This window comes from Haliotis rubra, unplaced genomic scaffold (assembly GCF_003918875.1).
Source record: "Haliotis rubra isolate DU_JTF1 unplaced genomic scaffold, ASM391887v1 Scf366, whole genome shotgun sequence".
In the NCBI taxonomy this organism is placed as follows: Eukaryota; Metazoa; Mollusca; class Gastropoda; order Lepetellida; family Haliotidae; genus Haliotis; species Haliotis rubra.
This window is the reverse complement of record NW_025767042.1, coordinates 295,548-320,319: the sequence shown is the minus strand read 5'-3', so window position 1 is coordinate 320,319 and position 24,772 is coordinate 295,548. Positions and strand designations below refer to the sequence as shown.

Here is a 24,772-nt window from a genome sequence, read left to right as displayed (position 1 = left end):
GTTTAGGGAATGTGAGAATAAGGTAGTCCCAGTTTTGACTTGCGATGTAGACGGAATACATCAAATGACAACAAGAAAGGTTTATTTAGCCGACAAAAGGCGGAAGGACATCCTTAACAGATTTCCTCAAACCAAGATGGTGCTCCTAGTGTCTGGCGGAATCAAAAACTGATAGAAGGAAACGAAAACGAACAATGAGTTTAAGGATGGCCGGGCCTTGGTTACACCATGAGGACTTTCAGAAAACTGGCCAGGAAGGAGAGACATGTCATGAAGTGATTTCTGTGAGTGGTTATAGATTTGAGGAATATTAATGTTGGATAGGTTAGTACACATGTTACATGTTCAGAGCAGCTCAAACCCTCATCCCAACTCGCTCACATTTAGCAATGAGGATTCAAAATAATAATAAAAAATAAATAAAAAATAAGCCTAATTTAAACAAAACAACGTATTCGTAAAAGATATACTTCTTCATGCCTTTTGGGTATTAAATTAAATAGTGTTCACTGTGCAAAATAAAATAAAAATATTTAATATAAAGAATACAAGAACGTCTCTCTCTTTCTCCCCCCTCACTTTCCCCTCTGCAATATCCAGCTATATGGCGGCGGTCTGTAAATAGTCGAGTCTGAATCAGATACACCAGTAATCAAGTGATCAACAGCATGAGCACCGTTCTACGCAAATGGACACGATGACATGTGTCAACCAAGTCAGCGAGCCTGACCACCGACCCCGTCAGTCGCCTCTTACGACAATCATGGGTTGCTGAAGACCAATTCTAACCCGGATCTGCACAGGTCTGTTACCATGAAATGGTGGAGTTTACAAAAACCAGAGAAACAAACCAGAAACTCTAATGACACGATACCGTTTTTGCTAAGTTTTGTTGATAAATAAAAAAGATTATATTTCTGAAATATAATCAAACACATCATGCATAACAAATAGTGCGATTTGATACTTTAAGTTTTATGCAAATTGAGAAAATTGAAAAGGATATTTTGTTTTGTATTTTGTTCAGATACGTCTTTAAATGCATTCATACATGTAAATACTTAAGAAAATGACGTCGCTGTATGTGTAACATATGCAGTAGCCGACGCTATCCCCAGGCCCAAACACATGCCACATTTCTAACCCAAAAAGTATGCTAATATTTAGCACATACCGAATAATGACAACTGTATGTATGTAGCCCATTGGGTTGAAGAGAGGTCAAGGTCCTATCGAAGGAATTATTTCAGCCATTGCCCAAGATGCAGGAGATGTATATCTGGCGGTGTTAATCTGATTGAAGACAGTATAGAAAGATACCACTTTCTTCCTTCCTTTCTTCCTGGTAAAAGTCTGCTTTCAATTTGATAAATCACATTTGCGAAATTACTTTGCATTAAATTTCAACTTATTGTTTGATCGGCATTCTAGAAGTTGGTGACTCAATGAAAACTTCTTATTTATTGTATAAAGCGACGTTTCGATGTAGATCCTTACTTCGCTATCAAGCTAAAAGTACAATAGCCTACGGGTATAAGCTACTCAAAGGGACCTCTAACACTTACTTTACCTTAATACTTACTAACATTTCGAATTTAGCGAAGGTAAATACAACTGTATACGTTTAATTGTCACAGATCGCTTTTTGACCTTATGACTTCAAAAAAGAAGCAAACAGTTTCGCTTCAAGTATGCTTCAAGTATCATTCATTACACCGTAATGCTTATTAAACATACAACGTCAATGCCAGGGAATAACCATATTCCGCTGGGCTTCACTGACCAAAGAGTGAAGTAAACGATGTGGCTTGAATCTCTTGACCCCAGGTGTTCGTGAAAAACGACTGAGGCAAGCGTGATCAGTCGAACAGAATACCTCACGTAAATTTCAGAATCGTTTTTGTTTGTGTAAGTATATATATATGTATGGGTTCCTACCTGTGTGAAAATTATTGGTTTTAAGTACTTTAAGGACGCCACATCCGATACACTTAAACAATGTACTCACACCCTCCCTATTTTCACACGTCAATTTGATAAACACAATAAGAAACTGTTGATGATTGTGTGCATTGTTAATTTGCAATGAATGCCCATTTGTTTCAATGGCTAAAATAACATACAAAAACAAATCTTTGTGATGTGTTATTATTCAAAAATATATTTCAAGAGAGCGACCTAACGGAACGGCCTAAAGTAGTTAAAGGAACTAGTTGAAGTAAAATATAACATTATAGGTATGTATATTGCTCTGTTCATCACTAAACCTCGACGAAGGTGGCTAGCAGCTCATATAGCCTACATCATGGTGATTTCAAGTCATTACAAGTATCTCTGGTTTCTAATGAAAATGGCCCGTGAAGATCCGGGGTAGAATAGGTCTTCAGCAACCCACGCTTGCTACAAAAGGCGACTATGCTTGTCGTAAGAGGCGACTAACGGGATCGGGTGGTCAGGCTCGCTGACTTGGTTGACACATGTCATCGGTTCCCAATTGCGCAGATCGATGCTCATGCTGTTGATCACTGGATTGTCTGGTCCAGACTCGATTATTTACAGACCGCCGCCATATAGCTGGAATATTGCTGAGTGCGGCGTAAAACTAAACTCACTCACTCACTACTAATGAAAATATATTTACAACAACAGTTAATTTTTGAACGGTCTGAAGTAGCTGAAGTGAAATCTTTATATGGCTCCTTTCATCACTACAGAATAAACATCGACGAAAGAGGTTAACGGCTCATGTAGCCTTGATTTCGGTGACGTCAGGTCGTTACAAGCATCTCCGCTTAACATTCAAAAATATATTTACAAGAAAAAATATATCTGAACGGTCTAAAGTAGTTAAAGTGAAATCTAACTTTATGTGGCATCTGTTATCTATATATGACTCCGTTCATCACTAAATAGTGAACATGGAAGAAAGTGGTTAACGAGTCACTTAATGCTTACGTCAATCGTTACAAGTATCTTTGATTAATAAGGAAATATATATTTACAAGAACAATTAGTTTTGAACGGTCTGAAGTAGTGAAAATGAAACCTCTTTATGGCATCTATATAGTTCTGTTCATCACTAAAGACTAAACATCGACGAAAGTTAACGGTTCCTATAACCTGGATCCATGCGATGTTAAGTCGTCACATTCGTCTCTTAATAATAAAGAAAATATATATTTATAAGTGAAATCTAACTTTATATGGCATCTATATGGCTCCGTTCATCACTAAATAGTGAACATGGAAGAAAGTGGTTAACGATTCATTTACTGATCACTCGCTGCTTACGTCAATCGTTACAAGTATCTTTGGTTAATAAGGAAATATCTATGTACAAGAACAATTAATTTGGAACGGTCTGAAGAAGTTAAAGTGAAACCTTTATATGGCATATATATGGCTCCTTTCACTAACGAGTAAACATAGAAGCAGGTGCAACGATTAAATCAATTTGAATCCTGGTGACTCAAACTGTTACAAGCATCACCTTTAATAGCGATGTGACCTCGTTGTGTCTTTATTACCCAGTACTTTGTGGCCACCGTGGATGCTTGGGCATCGGTCGTCTCATTGTTGCATGTGCCGTAACAGCGTGTGGTCTGACGACGGTGTTAGCACTTGAGAAATAATCACTTACTTAGGCCTCGGCCAGCCTTGATCATAGGTAGTTAACACCTCTTGATGTTGGCCGCCATTGGCCACATTGCCGTTGAACACTACCGGTTACTTACTGTTTCGGAAGTTGCTTAAACAGCAGGTATTGCCTCTGTAGGATTGGGTAATTGATGTGGGTATTTATTGTTGGTGGAGTGATTGCATGACGGCAAGTGGCTGAATAGAACCATTGTAGAGCGGTTCTCGCGTAAACACTGCCGGGGTTTGGGATCGTTGGTGGTTGAGCGGAGACGCCTAATCGCGTTGCTGAAGCCGTTTAGAGACATCAGACACTTGATGGTACCAGTCTCAGATTCGTGCCAATGTTGGTTTTGAAATGGAACAGATCAGAGACAAATGCAGAAAGGGCATTCCTTATCGCATGGTTTCTGGGATAATGTTTTCGGTGGCAGTCTGGTCGTTGTAACATGTACCCAGCCGTTTGTTGTATGATTAATGAATGTAACCGTCATTTAGATAAATATTGATTGGGTAGCTTTTGGGGGTTTGGGTTGGGGCGGTGTTTCTGTGGATTGAGTCAGAGTACAAAACGATGCCCATCACTAACCGTGTCAGTATATTTTCTCTCTTCAAATTCCCCACAGGGGTACAATGTGTTATGGCTATTTCTGGTGTCCCCCGCCGTGATATTGCTGGAATATTGCTAAAAGCGGCGTAAAACCAAACTCACTCACTCACTCTCTTCAAAGTCATTTTCTTTCATGACCCTAGGCATCCCCGAACTAGATGCATTTATGAACACGGAGACGAATGAGTGAGTTTAGTTTTACGCTGCTTTTAGCAATATTCCAGCCATATCACCAGAAATGGGCTTACATTGTACCCATGTGTGGAGTCGAACCCGGGCCTTCGGCGTGACGAACGAACGCTTTAACCACTAGGCTACCCCATCGCCCCGGAAATAAATGAACGTATTATCCTTCAGTGACATTTATAATCCAAATCTTGCCTTTAGCCTTTGTTTGAACCGTTTCGGTGATTGATCTTATTCTGTTTTATGATAACCCAGAGTTTACCCAGTGTAGAATCAAAGAAGATTTCGGAATGATATAGAACGATATACATTTGGAATCTTAAATGTTTTAAATATGTGTACCTGTCATAAGCAAAGGAAGCAAATGATAACAGTTTGTTTTGTGGTGGAACATTAATGTTGTTGTTATCTGAATCTTCAATTTAAAAAAAATGTCACTCAACGAAGAAATGATACATCATAAATCCGTTGTATGATTCTGACTATATCAAAAGCCTGTGTTAGTGAATAACTGCCAGTGCTCGCGAAAATGTGATCCGAAAAAATATCAGTGACTTTATTCATTTAAATTGACAGCAAATCGTGATCCATTTTTGTGTAGTTTGCTAGCGATTAAAAACGACTGAGTGAAAGATCAGTCAAATACCGATGTGTCGAAGTAGAAGGCACTTACGTCTATACTTCGAGTTATCCGAAGTTCGACACAACCGTAAACTGATGACTGAAGGAGTACCAGGTACCAAGGTTTTAGTTTGAGACAACCGTGAATTCGACACATCAAAGTTCGGTGATTAACTGTGTATGGGCGAAGATTAAATTACATTTTTGAAATAGTGTCAATATCCATGTTGCCATCAGGAAATGCTTGTAATCAGATTGATCATCTAGAACACACCAATAATTGTACTGGAATTATGCTGGCAGTTGCTGGAGTTAAAGTTAGTTTTAGTGTAAATTCTATCAGTGATCAAAATAACAGGATAAATAGTTCTGTAACCTATGACGATAATGTATAAAGTATACACATTTCCTAAGTGACAGCATACTTCGGAACAGTCTCATTGTGCCAGTCTACTGCGTTAAGCCATTACCGTACTTCGATCTACAGACATCCTAGGGAGCGGTCGTCTCAATATCATACCCGGAAAGTAAACATTTGCATCAGAATGATGTCATAACTCACTCGGAAATGATAACTGCACAATTTACTGCTAAAATAATCCAGGTACAAAAAATGAAAATGTCAAATTTCACAAAGCTAACACATTTAAAAATGTCATTACGGCCTTTCGGCTGAAGCAAATCTGATCGCTAACGCATTTATGGTGTCGATTGAGGCATCGTATGCCAGACTGCCTGGGCAATAAATTTTGACACAATCACTGCTGTTGAAGAGCTCAGGCGTAAAATGATAGTTTGAACAACACTCTCGCTCATTTATCAAACAGCACCGCTTAGTAAACGCTTTTCGTAATTACGACACTGAACGTTTAGGAAACGAACCGGCAATTTCATTTTCCTGAGTTTCAAAAGGTGTGTAAACATCCCGGTTAAAAGCATTTCTTGCGCGTTCAAATAGCAGGAAATACAGTAAATATTGAAACTTCTCCACATCATCGCGCAATCACAGTGGGAGGATAACAGCGACACAGATTTGTATCAGTGTCGGCTTCCAGGATAGCTTACAATGACTGTCGATAATCTAGACTGAATAATTATTAACCACAGTAGCAGCTCCGGCGGTGGACATCTCGTCTCCGGCTCTGTCATGTTGACCAGTACTGGGTAACCGTGGGACCTCAATTACTGCATGACAAACACGGGCGATAAAACACGTTATCCGCAATGTTTGAAAACCAACCTGTCGCAAACAAAATTATTTTGCTTGAAAAGAATAAACGGAAAATGTAATCAAAATTATAAAAGTGAGTGTTTTTGTAAAGTGAGATAAAATTATGAAATGTTCCATCGGACAAAATGCTGAGCGAAAGCCTATTCATCGACCGGAATCGACTTGTAAGTCAAAGAAACTTGGCGTTTTTTCCTATCGTCTCCGCGTCAGTTTATCATCGGCCGTTATTTTCTGATGGAAATGAAACGTCTAATGTTTGGCAAACTGAAAGTATTTCATTATTTTAAAACGGACGTTGAGCGAGCTCTCTTCCGAATATCGCCGTGTGCAACGAGGCGAGAGCTGAACGAGAAGTGTCTATGAGAGGAAAGAGCCAATGGGACCGCCCTCTGAACTCTCCGGTAGGGGAGACGCAAAAAGCCCTACTGATGGCGAGTTCCGTGCAAACATGAGGAGCACGTGGTCGCTTGGTCACATTACACCACTTAGCACCTTATTGATTCCCCGCCGAGAAAGATTAGCTGGCACATTGGTTGATAGAGCCAGCATAGAGTCAATTGATTGGTTAGTTGTAGCAAATTACAGTTATTGTATTAGTACTGGTATATAAAGCTATGGGGGAAATAGGGCGCCGTGCGAGTTGTGTGATTGTAACGAGTGATGAGACACAATTTCCCCATTGCGGTAGTGGATACGGAACTCTCCAGCGGGGCTGTGTGATTTCCAGAGCAAACTCCAGTTTGGAAAAAGGGACGCCCGAATTGGTGTCTTTTACAAGAGTAGTGTAATCCCCAACCGTCACGCTGGAGAAGACGGTGGAACAAGATATTTTCAGTCTTTGGCGGGAATCTTGGGAGATTAAGTCCCCCATGCATTCTCTAAAACGCCAGGACTACTTCCGGCCGTGCTCATTTCCGGGGATTCCAAGCTTCGTCTTCGCAGGTATAAACTAAGCCTGCGTTCCTTCATCCCACACAACGTTAAAGTCTTCAATGGATATTTCTCCAACGACTGTACTTCTCACATTGAGGCACCATGAGACTCACAACTTTGTTTTTGTGTGTTTTCAGAACCCCCATTTTCCAAGTCGCCTTGGACGCCTCAACCTAACCATGCTGCTCAAGGTAAATAGATTGTTTATTAATATTTATCATAAGATGATGATGGTGATGATGATAACGATGATTCTTCATTATTAGCATTATCATCTCTTTATTATTGTCATTTCTACAATGGAATGTTCAAGCAGCAATTGGGACTCCTCCAAGCTCTGCCAAGTCGAACCTACTATGGTTATTATCTGTATTACGCTATTGTTCATCTCCAATATTTGCTGCAATATGAATCATGATTTGTTTTAAATAAGGACTCGAAATTATTTGGAGCGATTTAAATTATTTCTACAAAAATGTTCACTTAAACGTCCATGTCATGTTTACAAGGCCCGTTGACACTCCAGCTTAATTATTCTCGGCTAATAGAATTGTATACTTTATTTTTGAATTATTTATTAATTATCTGCAGTGTAAATCTATCGACATCCAAGCCCTATCAAATGATATGAAGGTTTGACGTTAAAATTGTATGTAATTTCATTCTTTAATAAACGATATTTAACTATCATGAATCGACATATGCGCGAAGGGTTTCGTGTCAGTAGGCTATTTAATACCGTTATCCACGTGCCATACCGTATTGGTCATTATTATGTCTCTTAGCCTGACCAACAAAGCACGTACCTATAATTACGCCCGTAAAAGTTGGTGACAGTTTAATGAAGCACAGATCCCAGTCTGAAAAACACCGATTGTCAAGCGACGCTCACCGGTAAAATGACAAGGGTTAGGAACGAGATCCGCCATCAGTTTGTTCTGCTTTGTAACCCCGCAGCGAGCTCAGACAGGACAAAGGGGGGCGAGAAAAGGGAGTTACGGGGGCGTACTGTGGTTAATTCTTAGACACATTTTTGTTGTCCTTTAAAATTAGTCTTTTACGTGGAGCTGTCAAGAGACGAGCAATGCCATTAGACGGAAACCTTCACTGCGCAGGCTCATATGACTCGAAACGCTTTTTGGCATGTCGTCATAGCAGATCAAATGTCGGCCTAGTAACGGGTGATTACTCCTGTTTTCGTTAATGGAGATTTCAAATGGTATTAGTTTTGTCAAATGTTTGTAACCTAACACTACAAACCGGTCTGGTTTGTGGTTTAGGAATGATAAACTCACACTGGTCTAATTAAAGATCCGATAAGTCATTTCCTTGGCCCCTATTTGGATGAAACAATCTTCTCAGTTTCCTCTCGAACAGATCTAATAAATTGTATTTTTTTCTAAAACGTATGATCGGGTAACATGGATTAATTGCATTGAAGGCACGCTTATGTTAATATCCACAAAGATCTGTGATTGTGGTTGCCAAACGTCTTTAATAACTGTCCTCTGTATCCGTATAATGCATAAATCTGACAGGATTAAAATAACTGGTTTTAAATGTGTTGATGTATGACACACAAATATAACAATTATGTGAGTGTTAACGATATAATGTAGCGTTTGCAAGTACACAGAGGCAGAATTTCTGTCACGGTTCGAATCTAATTAAAGCTTTCTTTGAGTGATAGAAAAATATTTGTAGCCACAATAGATAAACTAATGCTTGCTGGGAGTAGCAATAACGTCCTCGAATATATTTCATTCGTAAAAGCATTACATAAAAGCATGAATAAACATTTCCTAAATGATTAGGAATCTCTAGGGAACGTAGGCATTATTTGTACGATTCCGAATGTATCTCTAGCATATGTTTATGAATTACTATCAAAAAGTGATCACACGAGATATCTGGGAAAACATGTTAATTTTAATATTCAGAGATAAACATTTCTTTGTACTGATGTAAACAGTTTAAGAAACTTGACCAAAAATCGAATCATTATTGATTTTGAAATTCTTTTCACTGACTGGTATCAGTAGCGTTAGTCATCACATTCAGACTTCTTAAAGAATAACAAGAAAATACCTCAATACCATCATTAATATAATAGAGGCTTAGGACTTCGAACAGAATATTGTCTTTGTCGTCTATACGTTGTTTATAGATTGATAGATGTTTAATGGCTATTTTTCGTTTCAGCTTACCCGCCAACATCAATCACAAGCATGAAGCCAAATATCGAGAGCCCACATGCGCATGCGCAGTGGAGACCACAAAGTAAGGCATTACATATTAATAATTGTTGTATTGTTACAAAGTAGTTTTTCTCTTTAACCGTTGTATGCTTATTACCGGATCTTGATCTTAAATCATGAGAGGGATTCAGGTTTAATAACATTGATTTAAATAAGGAATCCAAATCAGGGATATAAACCCAGCATCTGATACATGGGTGCTAACGAGATGACATGTACAAAACCAATTATCTAATTACACATACCAAACTTCTAATAACATGGTCATACACCACTTAATAACATGGGTACATACCACATGTTTCATGAACTGGACATAGACCAAGCATCTCATAACATTGTTAAATAACCACATTATATTTTGTGATGGACAGGAATCTGAGGGTTTGGTCACGTACCAGGTATTTGATAACATGGGCACGTTCCAGGAATCTAGTGACAGGACAAATACCAAGTATTTAATAACAGGGTCATATACCAGGAATCTAATGACACTGACAAATACCAAGTATTTAATAACAGGGGCACATACCAGGAATCTAATGACAGGGACAAGTACCAAGTATTTAATAAAAGGAGCACATACCAGGAATCTAATGACACTGACAAATACCAAGCTTGTAATAACATGTGCACACACCAGGAATCTACTGGCAGGGACACAATACCAATTATGTAATGACAGGCGCACATACCAGGAATTATATGACAGGGACACTTACCAGGTATTTAATAACAGGGGCACAATCCAGAAATCTAATGACACTGGGAAATACCAAATTTGTAATAACATGTGCACATACCAGGAATCTAATGACAGGGACAACTACAAAGTATTTAATAACAGGGTCATATACCTGGTTTCTAATGACAGGGACAAATACCAAGTATTTATCATTCACGCATTTTATATATGTAATAACAAGGACATGCACCAAGTACGTAGTGACATAACCAATATCTAATAACATGGGCATGTATAAGGCTTTTAATAACATGGGCATATATCAGATATACACGAGGTATGTAATGCACTGACCTTATTTTGTATGTGTTTTAAATGGCAAAACAGAAATCGACCAGAGTAGATTAATTTTGTGTGTTTAGATGAGACACAGAATTTGTTTGTTGACAGGGAACGTATGCGTTAACTAAGAATGTATGTTTTAATTGAGAATTCAATTGCTAGTTGAGAATTTATATGAACTGAGAATGTATGCATTGACTGAGAATGTGTGTGTCGGCTAGGAATGCATGTGTTATCTGTAGATGTATATGTTAACAGGTGATGTATGTGATAACAGAGAATGTATGTGAAGACATTTATATGTATGTGTTAACTGAGGATGTATGTGTCAATATTAGAATGTATGCGTCATCCAAGAATGTATATATTAACTAGAATTCATTTCATAATTTAGAATGTACGTGTGTAAAATGAGAAGTTATGTGGTAATTGAGAATGTATGTGATGGCCAGTAAGGTATTTAGTAACCAAAATACATGTAATAACAGAGAATGTATGTGATAACAGAAAATGTATGTGATAACATATAATGTATGTGATAACAGAGAATGTATGTGATAACAGAGAATGTATGTGATAACATATAATGTATGTGATAACAGAGAATGTATGTGATAACAGAGAATGTATGTGATAACATATAATGTATGTGATAACAGAGAATGTATGTGATAACAGAGAATGTATGTGATAACATATAATGCATGTGATAACATATAATGTAGGTGATAACAAAAATGTATGTGATAACAGATAATGTATGTGATAACAGAGAATGTATGTGATAACAGAGAATGTATTTGATGACAAAAACGTATGTGATAACAGAGAATGTATTTGATAACAAAAATGTATGTAATAACAGAGAATGTATGTGATAACATATAATGTATGTGATAACAAAGAATGTATTTGATAACAAAAATGTATATGATAACAGAGAATGTATGTGATAACAGAGAATGTATGTGATAACAGAATGTATGTGATAACAGAGAATGTATGTGATAACAAAAATGTATGTGATAACATATTATGTATGTGATAACAGAATGTATGTGATAACAAAAATATATGTGATAACAGAGAATGTATGTGATAACAGAGAATGTATGTGATAACAAAAATGTATGTGATAACAGAATGTATGTGATAACAAAAATGTGTGTGGTAACAGAGAATGTATGTGAGAATAAAAATGTATGTGATAATAGAGAATGTATGTGATAACTGAAATTTGTATGTGTTAACTGGGAATGTATGTTATAACATAGAATGTGTGTGCAAACTCGAAGTATATCTGTTAATTCATAATGTATGTGTTAACTGAGAATGTATTTGTTGACCTAGATTGTATGTGTAAAATTGGAATGGTAACTGTGATTGCACATGGGGACTGAGATTGTACGTGGAGACTGAGATTGTACGTGGAGACTGAGATTTACGGGAATGCATATTGTACGTGGAGACTGAGATGTACGTGAAGGCTTAGGTTGTACGAGGAGACTGAGATTTGTAGAAAAGGACAAGAGCAGTGTTACACAGTAATCCCTATCTTACACAAACATTTAGTGATGCTCGTTTACCATGGACTGATGGAGGTTTATAGGAGAAATAACACCTACAGGAAAATGACGAGTGGGCCTCTACTTCACAAAAAAGAAGTGCTTGCTGGAAGAGCGGGATATCCTGAAAGAAGTGTTTGGCTAAATGGAAATATCCATACGTCTTGAAGCAGTGCCAAAAGTAATAACTGGTCTCTGACAGGGTTGCTAGCTTGTACATGAGCTGTTCCCTTGTACAGATGAGCCTTCGTTCTTTGAGTGAGAAAAAACTACTGATCTACTTTCTAATATGCTTTATCATGCAATGAAATTATACGGGGTACCTAATAACTGATTCACTACTACTATAAATATAATTAATTATTATGTTTTTCTGTATGTGTGCAAGTATGAATATGTAGTGTAATTGTGTACAGTTTTGTAAGTATGAATAAATAGCGTATTCGTGTACTATTATATAAGTATGAATATAAAGTGTATTGAATACTTATGTAATGTTATATCATATGATATGGATCAGGGCGTCAGAGTTATTCAAGGAAACGTCTATACTCAATACTACAGTATTACCAGAAAGAGTGAGTGAGTTAAGATGTAAAGTCACATCGGCAATATTTCAGCCATATCGTGACTAATTACCAGAAAGAACGAGCATGTATTTAATATAAACATATTCTTGCGTATAAACCCTTACCTACACTGTTTAACTAAATGTCAAACTTACAAACCTTGAACCAAGATAATGTTAGGTAAGTGGGCAACAGAATCAATATATTTGCAGCAACACCATCAGTACTAGACTAATGCTTAGTCTCTGAATATATATAATTTTGATAGTAACAAACAAGCCCATTTAAATTGAAAAGGAGCCCCAGGGAGACCAGAGATTCTGAACCTAAGGAAATCTAGACTTGCTTTATTTAGGGCTTTAGCACTGCAGAGAGGGCTTGGCAGTAGGGAAAATAATGTGGTTCAGGGACTGTGAGACAGACTACATCAGTACTTCAGCTGTACTGCAGCAAGTGTTGACCTTACCTTTTATACTTGGCAACTGATTTGGTGATTTAATTAGTATTAACAAACATTTCAATAAATAACAACCACTGCTACATTTCTAGAGTAATTTTAGAATAACTCAATACTAGTATAAGCTTTAGTTCTAGAATAACATTTCTGCTAGCGTCAGGAGAATGACCTATAATTATGCGTTGTGAGAAAATGGCAAAACAACGGTCTGGCACTTGAAGGTATTCCTTCTCGTGTCAGCATCCAGGTATAACTGAATCCACTAAGCATCAACGGAGGGCCTACTTTGTGTGTCCTATTATCGTGTCATTGTCGATTACCCGTAGCGGAAGGATATGAAGGGACACTAACAATAGGAAGCCCCGTATGCTTCCTGTATTATGCTTGTGAGCTGCAAACTTTAAAGACACCATGCTTGTGATACAACGTCCATTCCCCCTGCGGATTTCCGAAATATATCAAAGAAACCTTTCGACGTCGGCTGCGCCGTAGATTGGTCGCTGCATTGTGGCGTTTCAAAGGTTTCCCCCAGATTAGATTTCTCATTTTCATTACGGGGAGACAGATGCGGGGAAGGATGGACGATGTGTTCTTGTTAACCCTGTCAGACAGGAATCCGCAAAAACGATACTACGTGGAAAAAACACGGAGACAAAATAAAGCTAATTGCCTTTCTAACTGGCTGAAAAACATGCGTATATCTATGGGATGTGTGATGTGATTTAGGTTTTTGTGACGTAGATTTGAAAATGCATATGAAGAATTGAAGGTACAGTGCACTGCGGTTAAATTCATTTTCAATTATCAGTATTTCATTGTTCATCTTTTATGGCTTGAAGTGAAGTGACGATGGTTAGGTCTTTGGGTTGTGTGAGTTTGGCAGTCTCAACCTTGCATTTATTGCCCGAGCCAAGCGTGAAAGAACCTTTAAAAGAATTGCTCATCATAACAAATATCTATGGATAGAATTTATAATATAAATGAGAATAATATTATCGCGACTTTCAAGGCTTCATATTCTGCTCAAAGCGCACAATTTGATTATTATTACCCCGGATAACCCAAGCTGCCTTTGAGGCGCTAGAAGGTTAATTGTCTCAGGACTTATTCCACCGGGTACCCATTTTCTGCTGGGTGAACAGAGGCATTTTGAACAAACTCACTTGACTACGGTGAGACCACATGTATCACATGTGCTTCTTTGTGGGGCAGGACTGAAGCCCTAGAAACTCTCAGGAGTCAAGCTGCCAAACACGGTCACCCATCCAAGGTCACTCCGCGCCTGATTTGTGACCTGAGCTCTATGCTATCTTTGTCCAAAATGATACATCACTGTCTTAAATGATGTCTAATGCAGTTTAGACGTGTATCATGTGTTTGTTCAGGTGAATAATTTACTGCCTTTGCATGTGTTTGTGATAGGTGCCACCAGTGGGGCAGGATATGCTCACTTGTTCGCAAACACCTGGTATAATCACTATTCGACATAAACACATTTCTATCACTATTCGACATAAAAACATTTCTAGTCCGAATGGGACAATGGACTCCTTTAATTACAAATATCCTGTGATAAGAAATCGCTGTTATTTACATATAAATAAGAAATTCATATCGTTAATATACGAAAGTCTTAGCTTCGTGATACTTATTTTGACTGACTGACTGACTGAGTTTGGTTTTTTAGGCCGCTTTTAGCAATATTCCAGCAACATCACGGCGGGGGACACCAGAAATGGGCTTCACACATTGTGTCCATGTGGGGATTCGAACCCGGACTTATTTTGACATTACATTGAAATTACTTGTAATTGCTAGACGTGTAACCACAATGGTATGAAAACGTAATTTGTTGGCTGTTGTGACCTGCGCTCTGTGAGAGAAACCAATTGTCTCTTCCATGTTTAGAAAGGTCATTTTTTTGTCCTAAATCTACCCTATATGTAATCTGATTTAGATGCTCATAATACGTAGATCGATGTTCATAATGTCAATCAGTGGAGTGTCTGGTCCAAAGTCGATTATTTACAGACTGCGTTATCTAGCTGGAATATGGCTGTATGCTACGTTAAACGACAAACAAACAAACAAACAAACAAACAAATAAGCAAAAAGGAACTCTTTTCGTGAAATGAAAATTAACTTCCCTAACAGCCCCATTTCAAAAACAGTCTCCCCCCTCCGCCTTCTTTCTCCCCTCTTCACGAACGCAGTGACCCCAGGTAGCGCATGTCACCGAGCGGACGCTCCCTTCCTCCAGGTACCTCCCAGTGACACGCGACTGACGCGTGCCACGTCGAGACTACCCGAGCGTCGTTCCACGTTGTTCAGCCACCCGTGACCTGCAGTGACCCTGCCTAGATTGAAGGGCTGTTCGCCATGAATGCTCGTGTTTGCTGAAAAGGAAATTATGACTGTGCTCTGCACTGACCTGGGATGTCCGCTCGCGTTGTCAAATGACTGTCGCGAGCCGCCATTGAAGCAAGTAGAACCTGTGCCCTTGTGACGTCACGCAATGACGCAGGTGTCCTTCACAGGACAGTTACTCTGTTTTAGCCGAGCGGCGTCACCGACGTTCGGTTAATCCAGGAGTTGATTAAAATTCTCATTATGGATATTTGATTTGTTCTTGTGAAGTATTGGGAATTTAGGACGTGTTCACGGTGTAGAGCGAATTCACAGTGGTAGCTAATATTTGTTCTTCACGCTTTTCCAGAAAATAGTTTTGTGATTAAAAAGGAAATTCTTAAATGATGCATAAAGGAATCGAGACGGTTCTGATTTACGGATTAACCGTTCGGGCCGTTCTGTAGACCTTTATTTTGTTAAATACAATATTTGCTCCTTTACCAAACCGTGCGTTAAATCAACTAGCAAAGGTTCCTTTATAAAACTAGCCTTTTAAAATATACGAAGTCATTGCTCTTTTAACAGACCGTTTATTCTTGTACAAATATTATCCCTTCTTTATAACAGAGCATTTGTTTTGTCAAAGATTTTTCATTATAGTGGAACATGTATTCTCGTAAAAGAACTTTTTATGGCCTGGAAATTATTTTATATCTGACATTGTAAACATGTGAACTAAAAAAATAACCTCATGTATCCCGACAATTAAAGTTCATAATTTAATATTAATATCATGAGCTATTTTAGTCTTCTTACGCTCACTTCGAGGTTCAGAGGTTGGCCTTTTGAAAACAGTCTAATTTGAACACAGTGGATTTTCTAACGTTGAACGCTGCAGTGCATCAATTTGTGTAGCATTGGTATATGAAGTAACAGCCTGAAGCTGCACAATAGCTGCACGATAGTTGCATGTTACGGCCATTTCGCATCTGTCGGACTCGACAGTCGCTGTGGGCTTGTCCTATCGCCCAATTCAGTTAGCCTTCTTAACACTAGACACTTGTAATGCAATTGTCTGACCTCTGTGCCGAGTCTTTCTCTGAGGCCGCTAAAATACACGCCTCAACAAACACTCAATCTCTTTTTGTTCAGCTAGGGAAAAAATCTTTACGAGTTATTCAGTTTAGCTGGCATTCCTTTTCATTTTCCTTTCCATATCGACTCCATCAGCTCAGCTATCATGGTTACCATGGGGTAACAATAGATTTGAAAATGCGATTTCACAGACCATAAGCGTACTGATGTACAAATCAATGTTTTTGTCATTTGTTATAAACATGTGCTAACTGTTAAAACATGATTCACACGAGATTTGTGATTTCAATACACTGTCTCCACCTGTTACCCACTAATGACTGGGCGCTTGAGATCGCCATCAGCAGAACTTCCTACCCATTATGAAGTGTTTTTTGCGACTTCTATACGGGCGTTATTATCTAACTCATTGCAACTGTTTAAGTCGCAACAACAATTTATTGCTTTCAGACCAGAGGTTAAAAAATCATTCCCGTTGAGTTCGCGGTGGGCGTAAAAAGTTCAAATTTAGGATTGAATGGAGTTTAAATTAAATCTAAACGTGATTCAATTCATAACCGCACACTTCTGAATCTATTAAATGTGTATCATGTATTCAGGTGTTTGAGACCTCGCAGGCAATAGCCAGCACAACAAAGGGGTTTGCCAGTTTACGAGAAAATAATAGCTGTTGCTGTTATTATGTGTTGAAGCGTAACTGAAATAGCTGGCAGTATTTTCTGTTGTCGGGTATTGGGTAAACACATATTAACTGTGCCTTTCTTTCCATAGATCCGTACGACCTTTTCACACCGATTGCAACAAGACTGTCAAGCTCAGGTAAATATGAGACATTAAAACCGAAAGTAATTTTCCAAAAACTTAAATCTGATGTTAAGAATGAATTCATTATTTTTAACATCTTGGAAGAATGTTTAATCACGGATTTGTGATTCCTCCTCCTCTTCTTCTACCTCCTCCCCCTCCCCTTCCTCCTTCTACTACTACTCCTACTACTACTTCTACTACTACTACTACTACTACTACTACTACTACTACTACTACTACAAAACAACTACTACTACTGAATAAAATAATAGAAGTGGTCCAGCACAAAGCCTGATATTAATACTTATACGTCAATGCATATATACTCATGACATTCTCTCTCCTCATACAAATCTACTCATGCTCTCTACTCTCCTCCATACATATCTACTCATGCTCTCTACTCTCCTCAATACATATATACTCATGCTCTCTACTCTCCTCCATGCATATATACTCATACTCTCTACTCTCCTCTATACATATATACTCATGCTCTCTACTCTCCTCCATACATATATACTCATGCTCTCTACTCTCCTCCATACATATATACTCATGCTCTCTACTCTCCTCCATACGTATATACTCATGCTCTCTACTCTCCTCTATACATATATACTCATGCTCTCTACTCTCCTCCATACATATATATACTCATGCTCTCTACTCTCCTCCATACATATATACTCATGCTCTCCGCTCTCCTGCTCTCTACTCTCCTCCATGCATATATATACTCATGCTCTCTACTCTCCTCCATACATATATATACTCATATATACTCTCTACTCTTCCATACATATATACTCATGCTCTCATACTCTCTCTATCCATATATACATATATACTCATGCTCTCTACTCTCCTCCATACATATATACTCATGCTGCTCTATATACTCTCCTCCATACATATATACTCATGCTCTCTACTCTCCTCCATACATATAATACTACCATACATATGTACTCATACTCTATTCTCCTCCTCCATACATATCTCTCTGCCTCTATACATATATATCTCATGCTCTCTACTATCCTCTATACTTATATACTCATGCTCTCTACTCTCCTCCATACATATATACTCATTCTCTCTACACCCCTCCATACATATATACTAATGCTGTCTTCTCTCTTCCATACATATATACCAATGCCCTCTACTCTCCTCCTATACAAATATACTCATACTCTTTCCATACAAATATAAATGCTCTTAATACTTCTCCATACATATGTACTCATGCTCTCTACTCTCCTCCATACATATATACTCATTCTCTCTACACCCCTCCATACATATATACTAATCCTGTCTTCTCTCCTCCATACATATATACTCATGCTCTCTACTCTCCTCTATACATATATACTCATGCTCTCTACTCTCCTCAGTACATATATACTCATACTTTCTACCCTCCTCTATCCATGTATACTCATGTTCTCTGTCCTCTATTTTCCAGGCAGCGGTCAGATCCAGTTATGGCAGTTCCTGCTGGAGTTGTTGTCGGACAGTCAGAACGCCGCCTGCATCACGTGGGAGGGGACAAACGGGGAGTTCAAACTCGTGGATCCGGATGAAGTCGCCAGACGCTGGGGGGAGAGGAAAAGCAAGCCCAACATGAACTACGACAAACTGAGTCGTGCACTGCGGTACTACTACGACAAGAACATCATGACAAAGGTCCACGGCAAGAGATACGCCTATAAGTTTGACTTTGCCGGTTTGGCTCAGTGCCTGCAACAGAATTCCGGAGACACTTCGGCGTTCCGCTACCAACAGGACATGTTCATGTCGGGTTACCCAAGCCCAAAGTTCCCTACGGCTCACTCAACCATTTCCTCCGCTGCCACGGGTCTGTACGGGGGCAACACGGGGTACTGGGCCAATACGAACAGTAACCTATTCTCGGGGATCCCGGGGCCAGTGATACCCCACCATACGGGCCATTTCAGCTCACATCTTGGGACGTACTATGCGCACTAGGCCCGTCATTCGCCGTTTGTACATACTGTACATAGAATTACTGCTGACTCTGCAAATGAAATCAGTGGTGTACTGAGACTGGCACTGGCCATAGAGTTCCAGGAATTCCTGGTTATTCAACATATCGACGATTTAGTGCGGATGGTGAACGCTCATGTTTACGATGGTCAACAAGTATGGATTTAATAACTCTCTAGTCTGACATAGCTCACCTGATAAACAGATAACATGTACTGTGTTTACTGTGTGGTAAAGATGCTAGAACCTAGCATTTTAGTGCTATAACACTTCCAAGTGCTAGCTGGGGTAGTCGCATACATATCATGCCCCTTGTATAGAAACTGTTTCATGTCTCTCACACGTTCCTTGATTAACATCATGCCCCACATTATGCAATTGTATTATAAAATCATGCCCATTATATAGAATAATGTTATTTTATCTTGTGCCCCCTCATTTAGAATACTTCCTTTTTAGCTGGTGCCCCTTCATGTAGGAAACTTACATTTTATCTGGTGCCCCTTAAGTAGAATACGTTTTTTTGTATTTGCTGCCCTCTTGTCTAGAATACTTCCATTTTATCTGGTGGCCCATTGTGTAGAACGTTTCTATTTTATCTGGTGCCTCCTTGTGTAGAATACCGTTATTTTTCTTGTGCCCCCTTAAGGAAAATATTGTTATTATATTTGCTATACTCATGCAGAAAACTTCCATTTTATCTAGTGCCCTCAAGTGGGGAATGCCACTGTTTTATCTGATGCCCAGTTATTTAGAATAATGTTAATATATTTTGTGCCCCACATGTAAAATAGTACTTCATTTGATGCCCTTTTGTATTATCATTTTTATCCCACGTCCCTTCAAAAATATATTTTGTTCACCCCTAACCTCGTTCATATCAGTATTCTATTGTTTTTATCTGGTGCCCCCGTTATGTTATCATTTTATCTCATCTCTTTTGTGCATTGTTTTATTCCATGTCAGTTATGTCATATATATCATATCGTGCCCGGTCTCGTATTATTCTGTATATCATTGCTCTATCATGGAGATTCATGTTATCTCATGCTCCTAATATATGTATATCATTCTGTCCTCTTTATGATGTCCCAGGAATAATTAATGTGTCCCAAACCCTTTTGTCAAGTATAGTTTACACGCCATATCTTGCAGGTGTATTTCTATACCCCGATATATCGAACATAATGCCCTGGTTTATTATGTTAGTAGATGTCTAAGCCATTCTGAAGGAGTTAGTTTCAAAGGCCGCTCTGTCAACAAAAACCACGGGCGCTCAGCGCCCAGTGATTTTAGGCGCCGCAATTCATGGTACAGAGTTGCGTCCCTTGGATACGCTGGAAACTATCGCCACGACTATTGTTCTAGGTTTGTCAGCACCATGTTTTACCAAAGTTGCAATGTTTTTTATCTGCCTCTGTTCGGGCTTTGATTCAACATTAAGCTGACATGCCGCGATGTAACCGAAACAGTGTTTAAAGCGGCCTAAAACAATATTGACTCCTCTCCTATTACCAAGACATGCCCAGATAGCATAAAAGACATGCTTGTGTTTTTTCCCTATACCACCGAATTGTTAGAGCTTTCTCATGTCCATATCAGAATATTGATTCTCGTGACATACGAAAAGGACCTTACTTACATTCTTCGAAAAGGTTTAAGGAAACATCGAAATATATGTGTACGTTCACACCGAAATCAGATGGCCAAGAGGTCTGAAACGTCCAAGTTGTTTTGTAGAAAACCCTGATCGTTCAAATCCTGGATTTTAATGCTTTGATCTCTTAGGATCAGGTCCTTTCTTTCATAGATGTAGATACAAAATTACATTCGGAGTATATGATATGTTGTATTTCAAATCCCCCCTCCCCTCGAAGAGCAAACTGTCTCAGGCGGAAGCGTCTCATAATTGTATATATATCCTGTACCAAGTTCAAGATTATGGTATTGTACTCTTCAGGCCTGTTCCGGTTTTGGAACTTTATTTAACAGTTATTGAACGAAATCAAACTGAATCAAATTCCATGTCGAAGTGAAGTCCATAACACCACTCTTGGTTAGTAGAAAATTGTCTTAGTAGTATAGTATAGTCTTTTGTGTAGCTCACCTGTAATACTATCGAATCTAGTCAGGATGATGCTTCATTGTACTTTTACCAGGTGAGCTATGCTTTGTATGTACAGTAAGAACTTGAATACTTTTTTAAATAATTTATTTCACATGATTTGCATAATGTTGTTTCCTGTGAGGGAATTTACAATATTTTGTTTTAACCTTCAATTGTTTGTAATTATTGACAAGAGAGATTAAAAACATTTCGACTGATTCCTTGTTTTTGTCTTATGGAATGAATATATGAATATATGAATATATGAATTAAAGATTGATGATTCATAATAAAGCCGTGTGCATTGTTGTAGTGATGGATTTTCGTAAGATTCTCGCCATGGACAAAAATAAATAATATCAGCGATCTTCACTTATTGCATCTATCCCTTTAAAAACAATGTTTTTCGACAGTTGCATTAACTGTAAAATGTAATGAACATCTTTTATTATAAATTAGAACGAGTGATGTTATCATGCTCTTATGCGTGAACATGACTAAACCACAGTAGACGTTTTAGTCCCTAATAACACTTCAAATGTGTGCATTTGATCCAATTTCCAAGTTGTAAGGTCATGCCTTCAGTTTGGGAACGTCGTATACATCATCATATGCAGCTACTACATCTACACCTATTTACTACAGCTACTTCAGTTTTTATAACACTACTACTACTACTACTACAACCACCACCACTAATATTGTTACTATCGCCCCCACCATCTCCACTTCTGCTACTACTACTACTACTACTACTACTACTACTACTACTACTACTACTACTACTACTACTACTACTACTACTACTACTACTACTACTACTGCGTCCGCCCGGAGAGCGGAAGGTGGCGGGTTCGATCCCCGACCGTGTCATACCAAAAGACGTTAAAATATGGTACTTGTAGGTCCCTGCCTGGCGCTCGGCATTAATGGGTACAACAAGGACTGGTCGGCTCGGAGTCAGTATAATGTGTCTGAGTGGGGTATTCATGCTTCACTTCGGCATGGTACCTCAGTGAGCTAGCACTATAAAACCAGCTTAAGTCTGGGCTAGTACAAGCAGCCGCACATACACATACACACACATGCACGTCGTCATATGAGCGAAATATTCTCCAGCGCGACGTTAAACCCAATTTCAGCTCACCTCATCTCACCTCACTACTACTACTACTACTACTACTACTACTACTACTACTACTACTACTACTACTACTACTACTACTACTACTACTACTACTGCTACTACTACTACTGATGCTGCTACTACTACTATTACTATTAATGCTACTGTCGACCCCATCACCACTGCTGCTACCACTACTTCTACTACTACTACTACTACTGATGCTTCTACTACTACTATTACTATTAATGCTACTGTCGCCCCAATCACCACCATCACTACCACTACTACCTAAGCTACCACATTCCCGACAACTACTGCATCACCGCTGCTACAGCTAGAAATATCGCTACAACTACGACAACCACTACAACTACTGCTACCCACTTCATCCACCACGACCAACACAACTACTACAACCAAAACGACCACAACTACATCTACAGCCAAAACATTGACGTCACCAGGCAAAACTCTCTGCATTGTTGCCAAATAAGTACCCAGTAGATCGTCATGACGTTAAGGGGATCGATAGCCTACACAACGATGCCCACGTCGGCCATGTAGCGGCACTGAAACGCTGTAAAATCTCTGTAGTAGGTAAGGAAGGTCGATATCAGCTTCTGGGGCCACGATGACAAAAATAAAAAATGAAAAAAAAATACTGAGAAAAAAGAATTAATGGTTTGCGTAAATCATCGTTAGAACTACACTGACACGAAGCCTGGTATGGACAGATCGACTGTATTGAACTGGTACGAGTTATTTTCCTCCAAGGTACACTTCCAGAAATAAAAACACTTAATGCAGTTGTGCAATTACTTTGCGAGTGTCCCTCTTCCATTCACAATGACACTAAAACTTCAAACGTACTGTAGATATTCACTGATCCGATGACAGGATATTGTCAAGCAAGTGGTGTATGTCAGTCTCTAATTTGTTATCACCTTCCGTATATCACTAACTATTTTATCACCATCACCACCAGTTGTACAGTTACTTTGAATGTGTGCATCTTCAGTTAACAGAATAAAAAACGTAATGGAAATATTCACTGATCCAATGGCAAATTATTGTCAGGAACGTGGGGTACGTTAGTCTAAGTATTGTTGCCACGTTCCATAGCAAACTGTAATCAACAAGCAATCAACATTCAGGCTGGGCATAACTGGGTTAAGCATTTCATATATAGGGTCTAGGCATCGTGACAAGTAATAACACTTATTGTTATTCCTTAAATTATGACATGCAGTTTTTTTACAACCGCTACCATTGCTACTACTACTACTTCTGCTCCTGCTACTACCAGCACAACAACAACAACAACAACAACAACAACAACTACTACTACTACTACTACTACTACTACTACTACTACTACTACTACTACCACCACCACTAATACTGATACTAACGCCCCACCATCTCCCACCACATCGCTACTACTACTACTACTACTACTACTACTACTACTACTACTACTACTACCAGCATCACCACCACTACAACTACTACTTCTGCTGTATATAAATCCACGATAGGCTTTGTGGAAAAATATAAAAAATATGGTTCTTATTATTATTCCATTGAAATTCCGTTGAGCGCCGTTACTATTTCTAACTCACACGTTGATCGGTGGAAGGAGACTGACTTCACAGATCAGATCAAGTACACTAAAATGTGCATATTTTATTAAACGCCACGATATTTCGTTAATGAGTTGGAGTTAGTTTAAAATATTCATGGAATATCACATCAGGGAATACCGAAGATTGGTCTCACATATTGTACCCATATAAGGAATCGAACTGAGTCTTTGACGTGATGATCCAATACTTGGCTACAGTTCCACCTACAGCGCCGCTATACAACACCTACAACTACAATCGGGCGGTGGGTTAGTCTAGTGGTTAAAGCGTTCGCTCGTCACGCCGAATACCCGGGTTCGATTCCCCACATGGGTACAATGTGTGAAGCCCATTTCTGGTGTCCCCCGCCGTGATATTGCTGGAATAAAAAGCGGCGTAAAACCCAACTCACTCACTCACTACAACTACAATCCTGGTCAGGCAAGGAAAAACGTTTATTGGTTTATATAGGGAGGAGTGTTAATTGGAAAACCCAAGTCAAAATCAGTATATAAACGGGAAAATCACTTCATACGTGATACATAGGTTAT

At 38.8% G+C, this 24,772-nt stretch overlaps 1 protein-coding gene across 1 annotated transcript in view; it reads left to right on the top strand.

The window, feature by feature from the left end:
* LOC124285682 (transcriptional regulator ERG homolog) overlaps positions 1–21,685 on the top strand; it is a 56,996-nt gene extending 35,311 nt beyond the window's left edge. The window contains exons 5-8 of the mRNA XM_046721953.1: positions 7,355–7,408; positions 9,420–9,497; positions 17,309–17,356; positions 18,819–21,685. Of these exons, the coding sequence (XP_046577909.1) occupies positions 7,355–7,408; positions 9,420–9,497; positions 17,309–17,356; positions 18,819–19,342 (704 nt within the window). The 3' untranslated portion in view covers positions 19,343–21,685. The remainder of the gene's footprint in view (positions 1–7,354; positions 7,409–9,419; positions 9,498–17,308; positions 17,357–18,818) is intronic.
* The last annotated feature ends 3,087 nt before the right edge of the window (positions 21,686–24,772 follow it).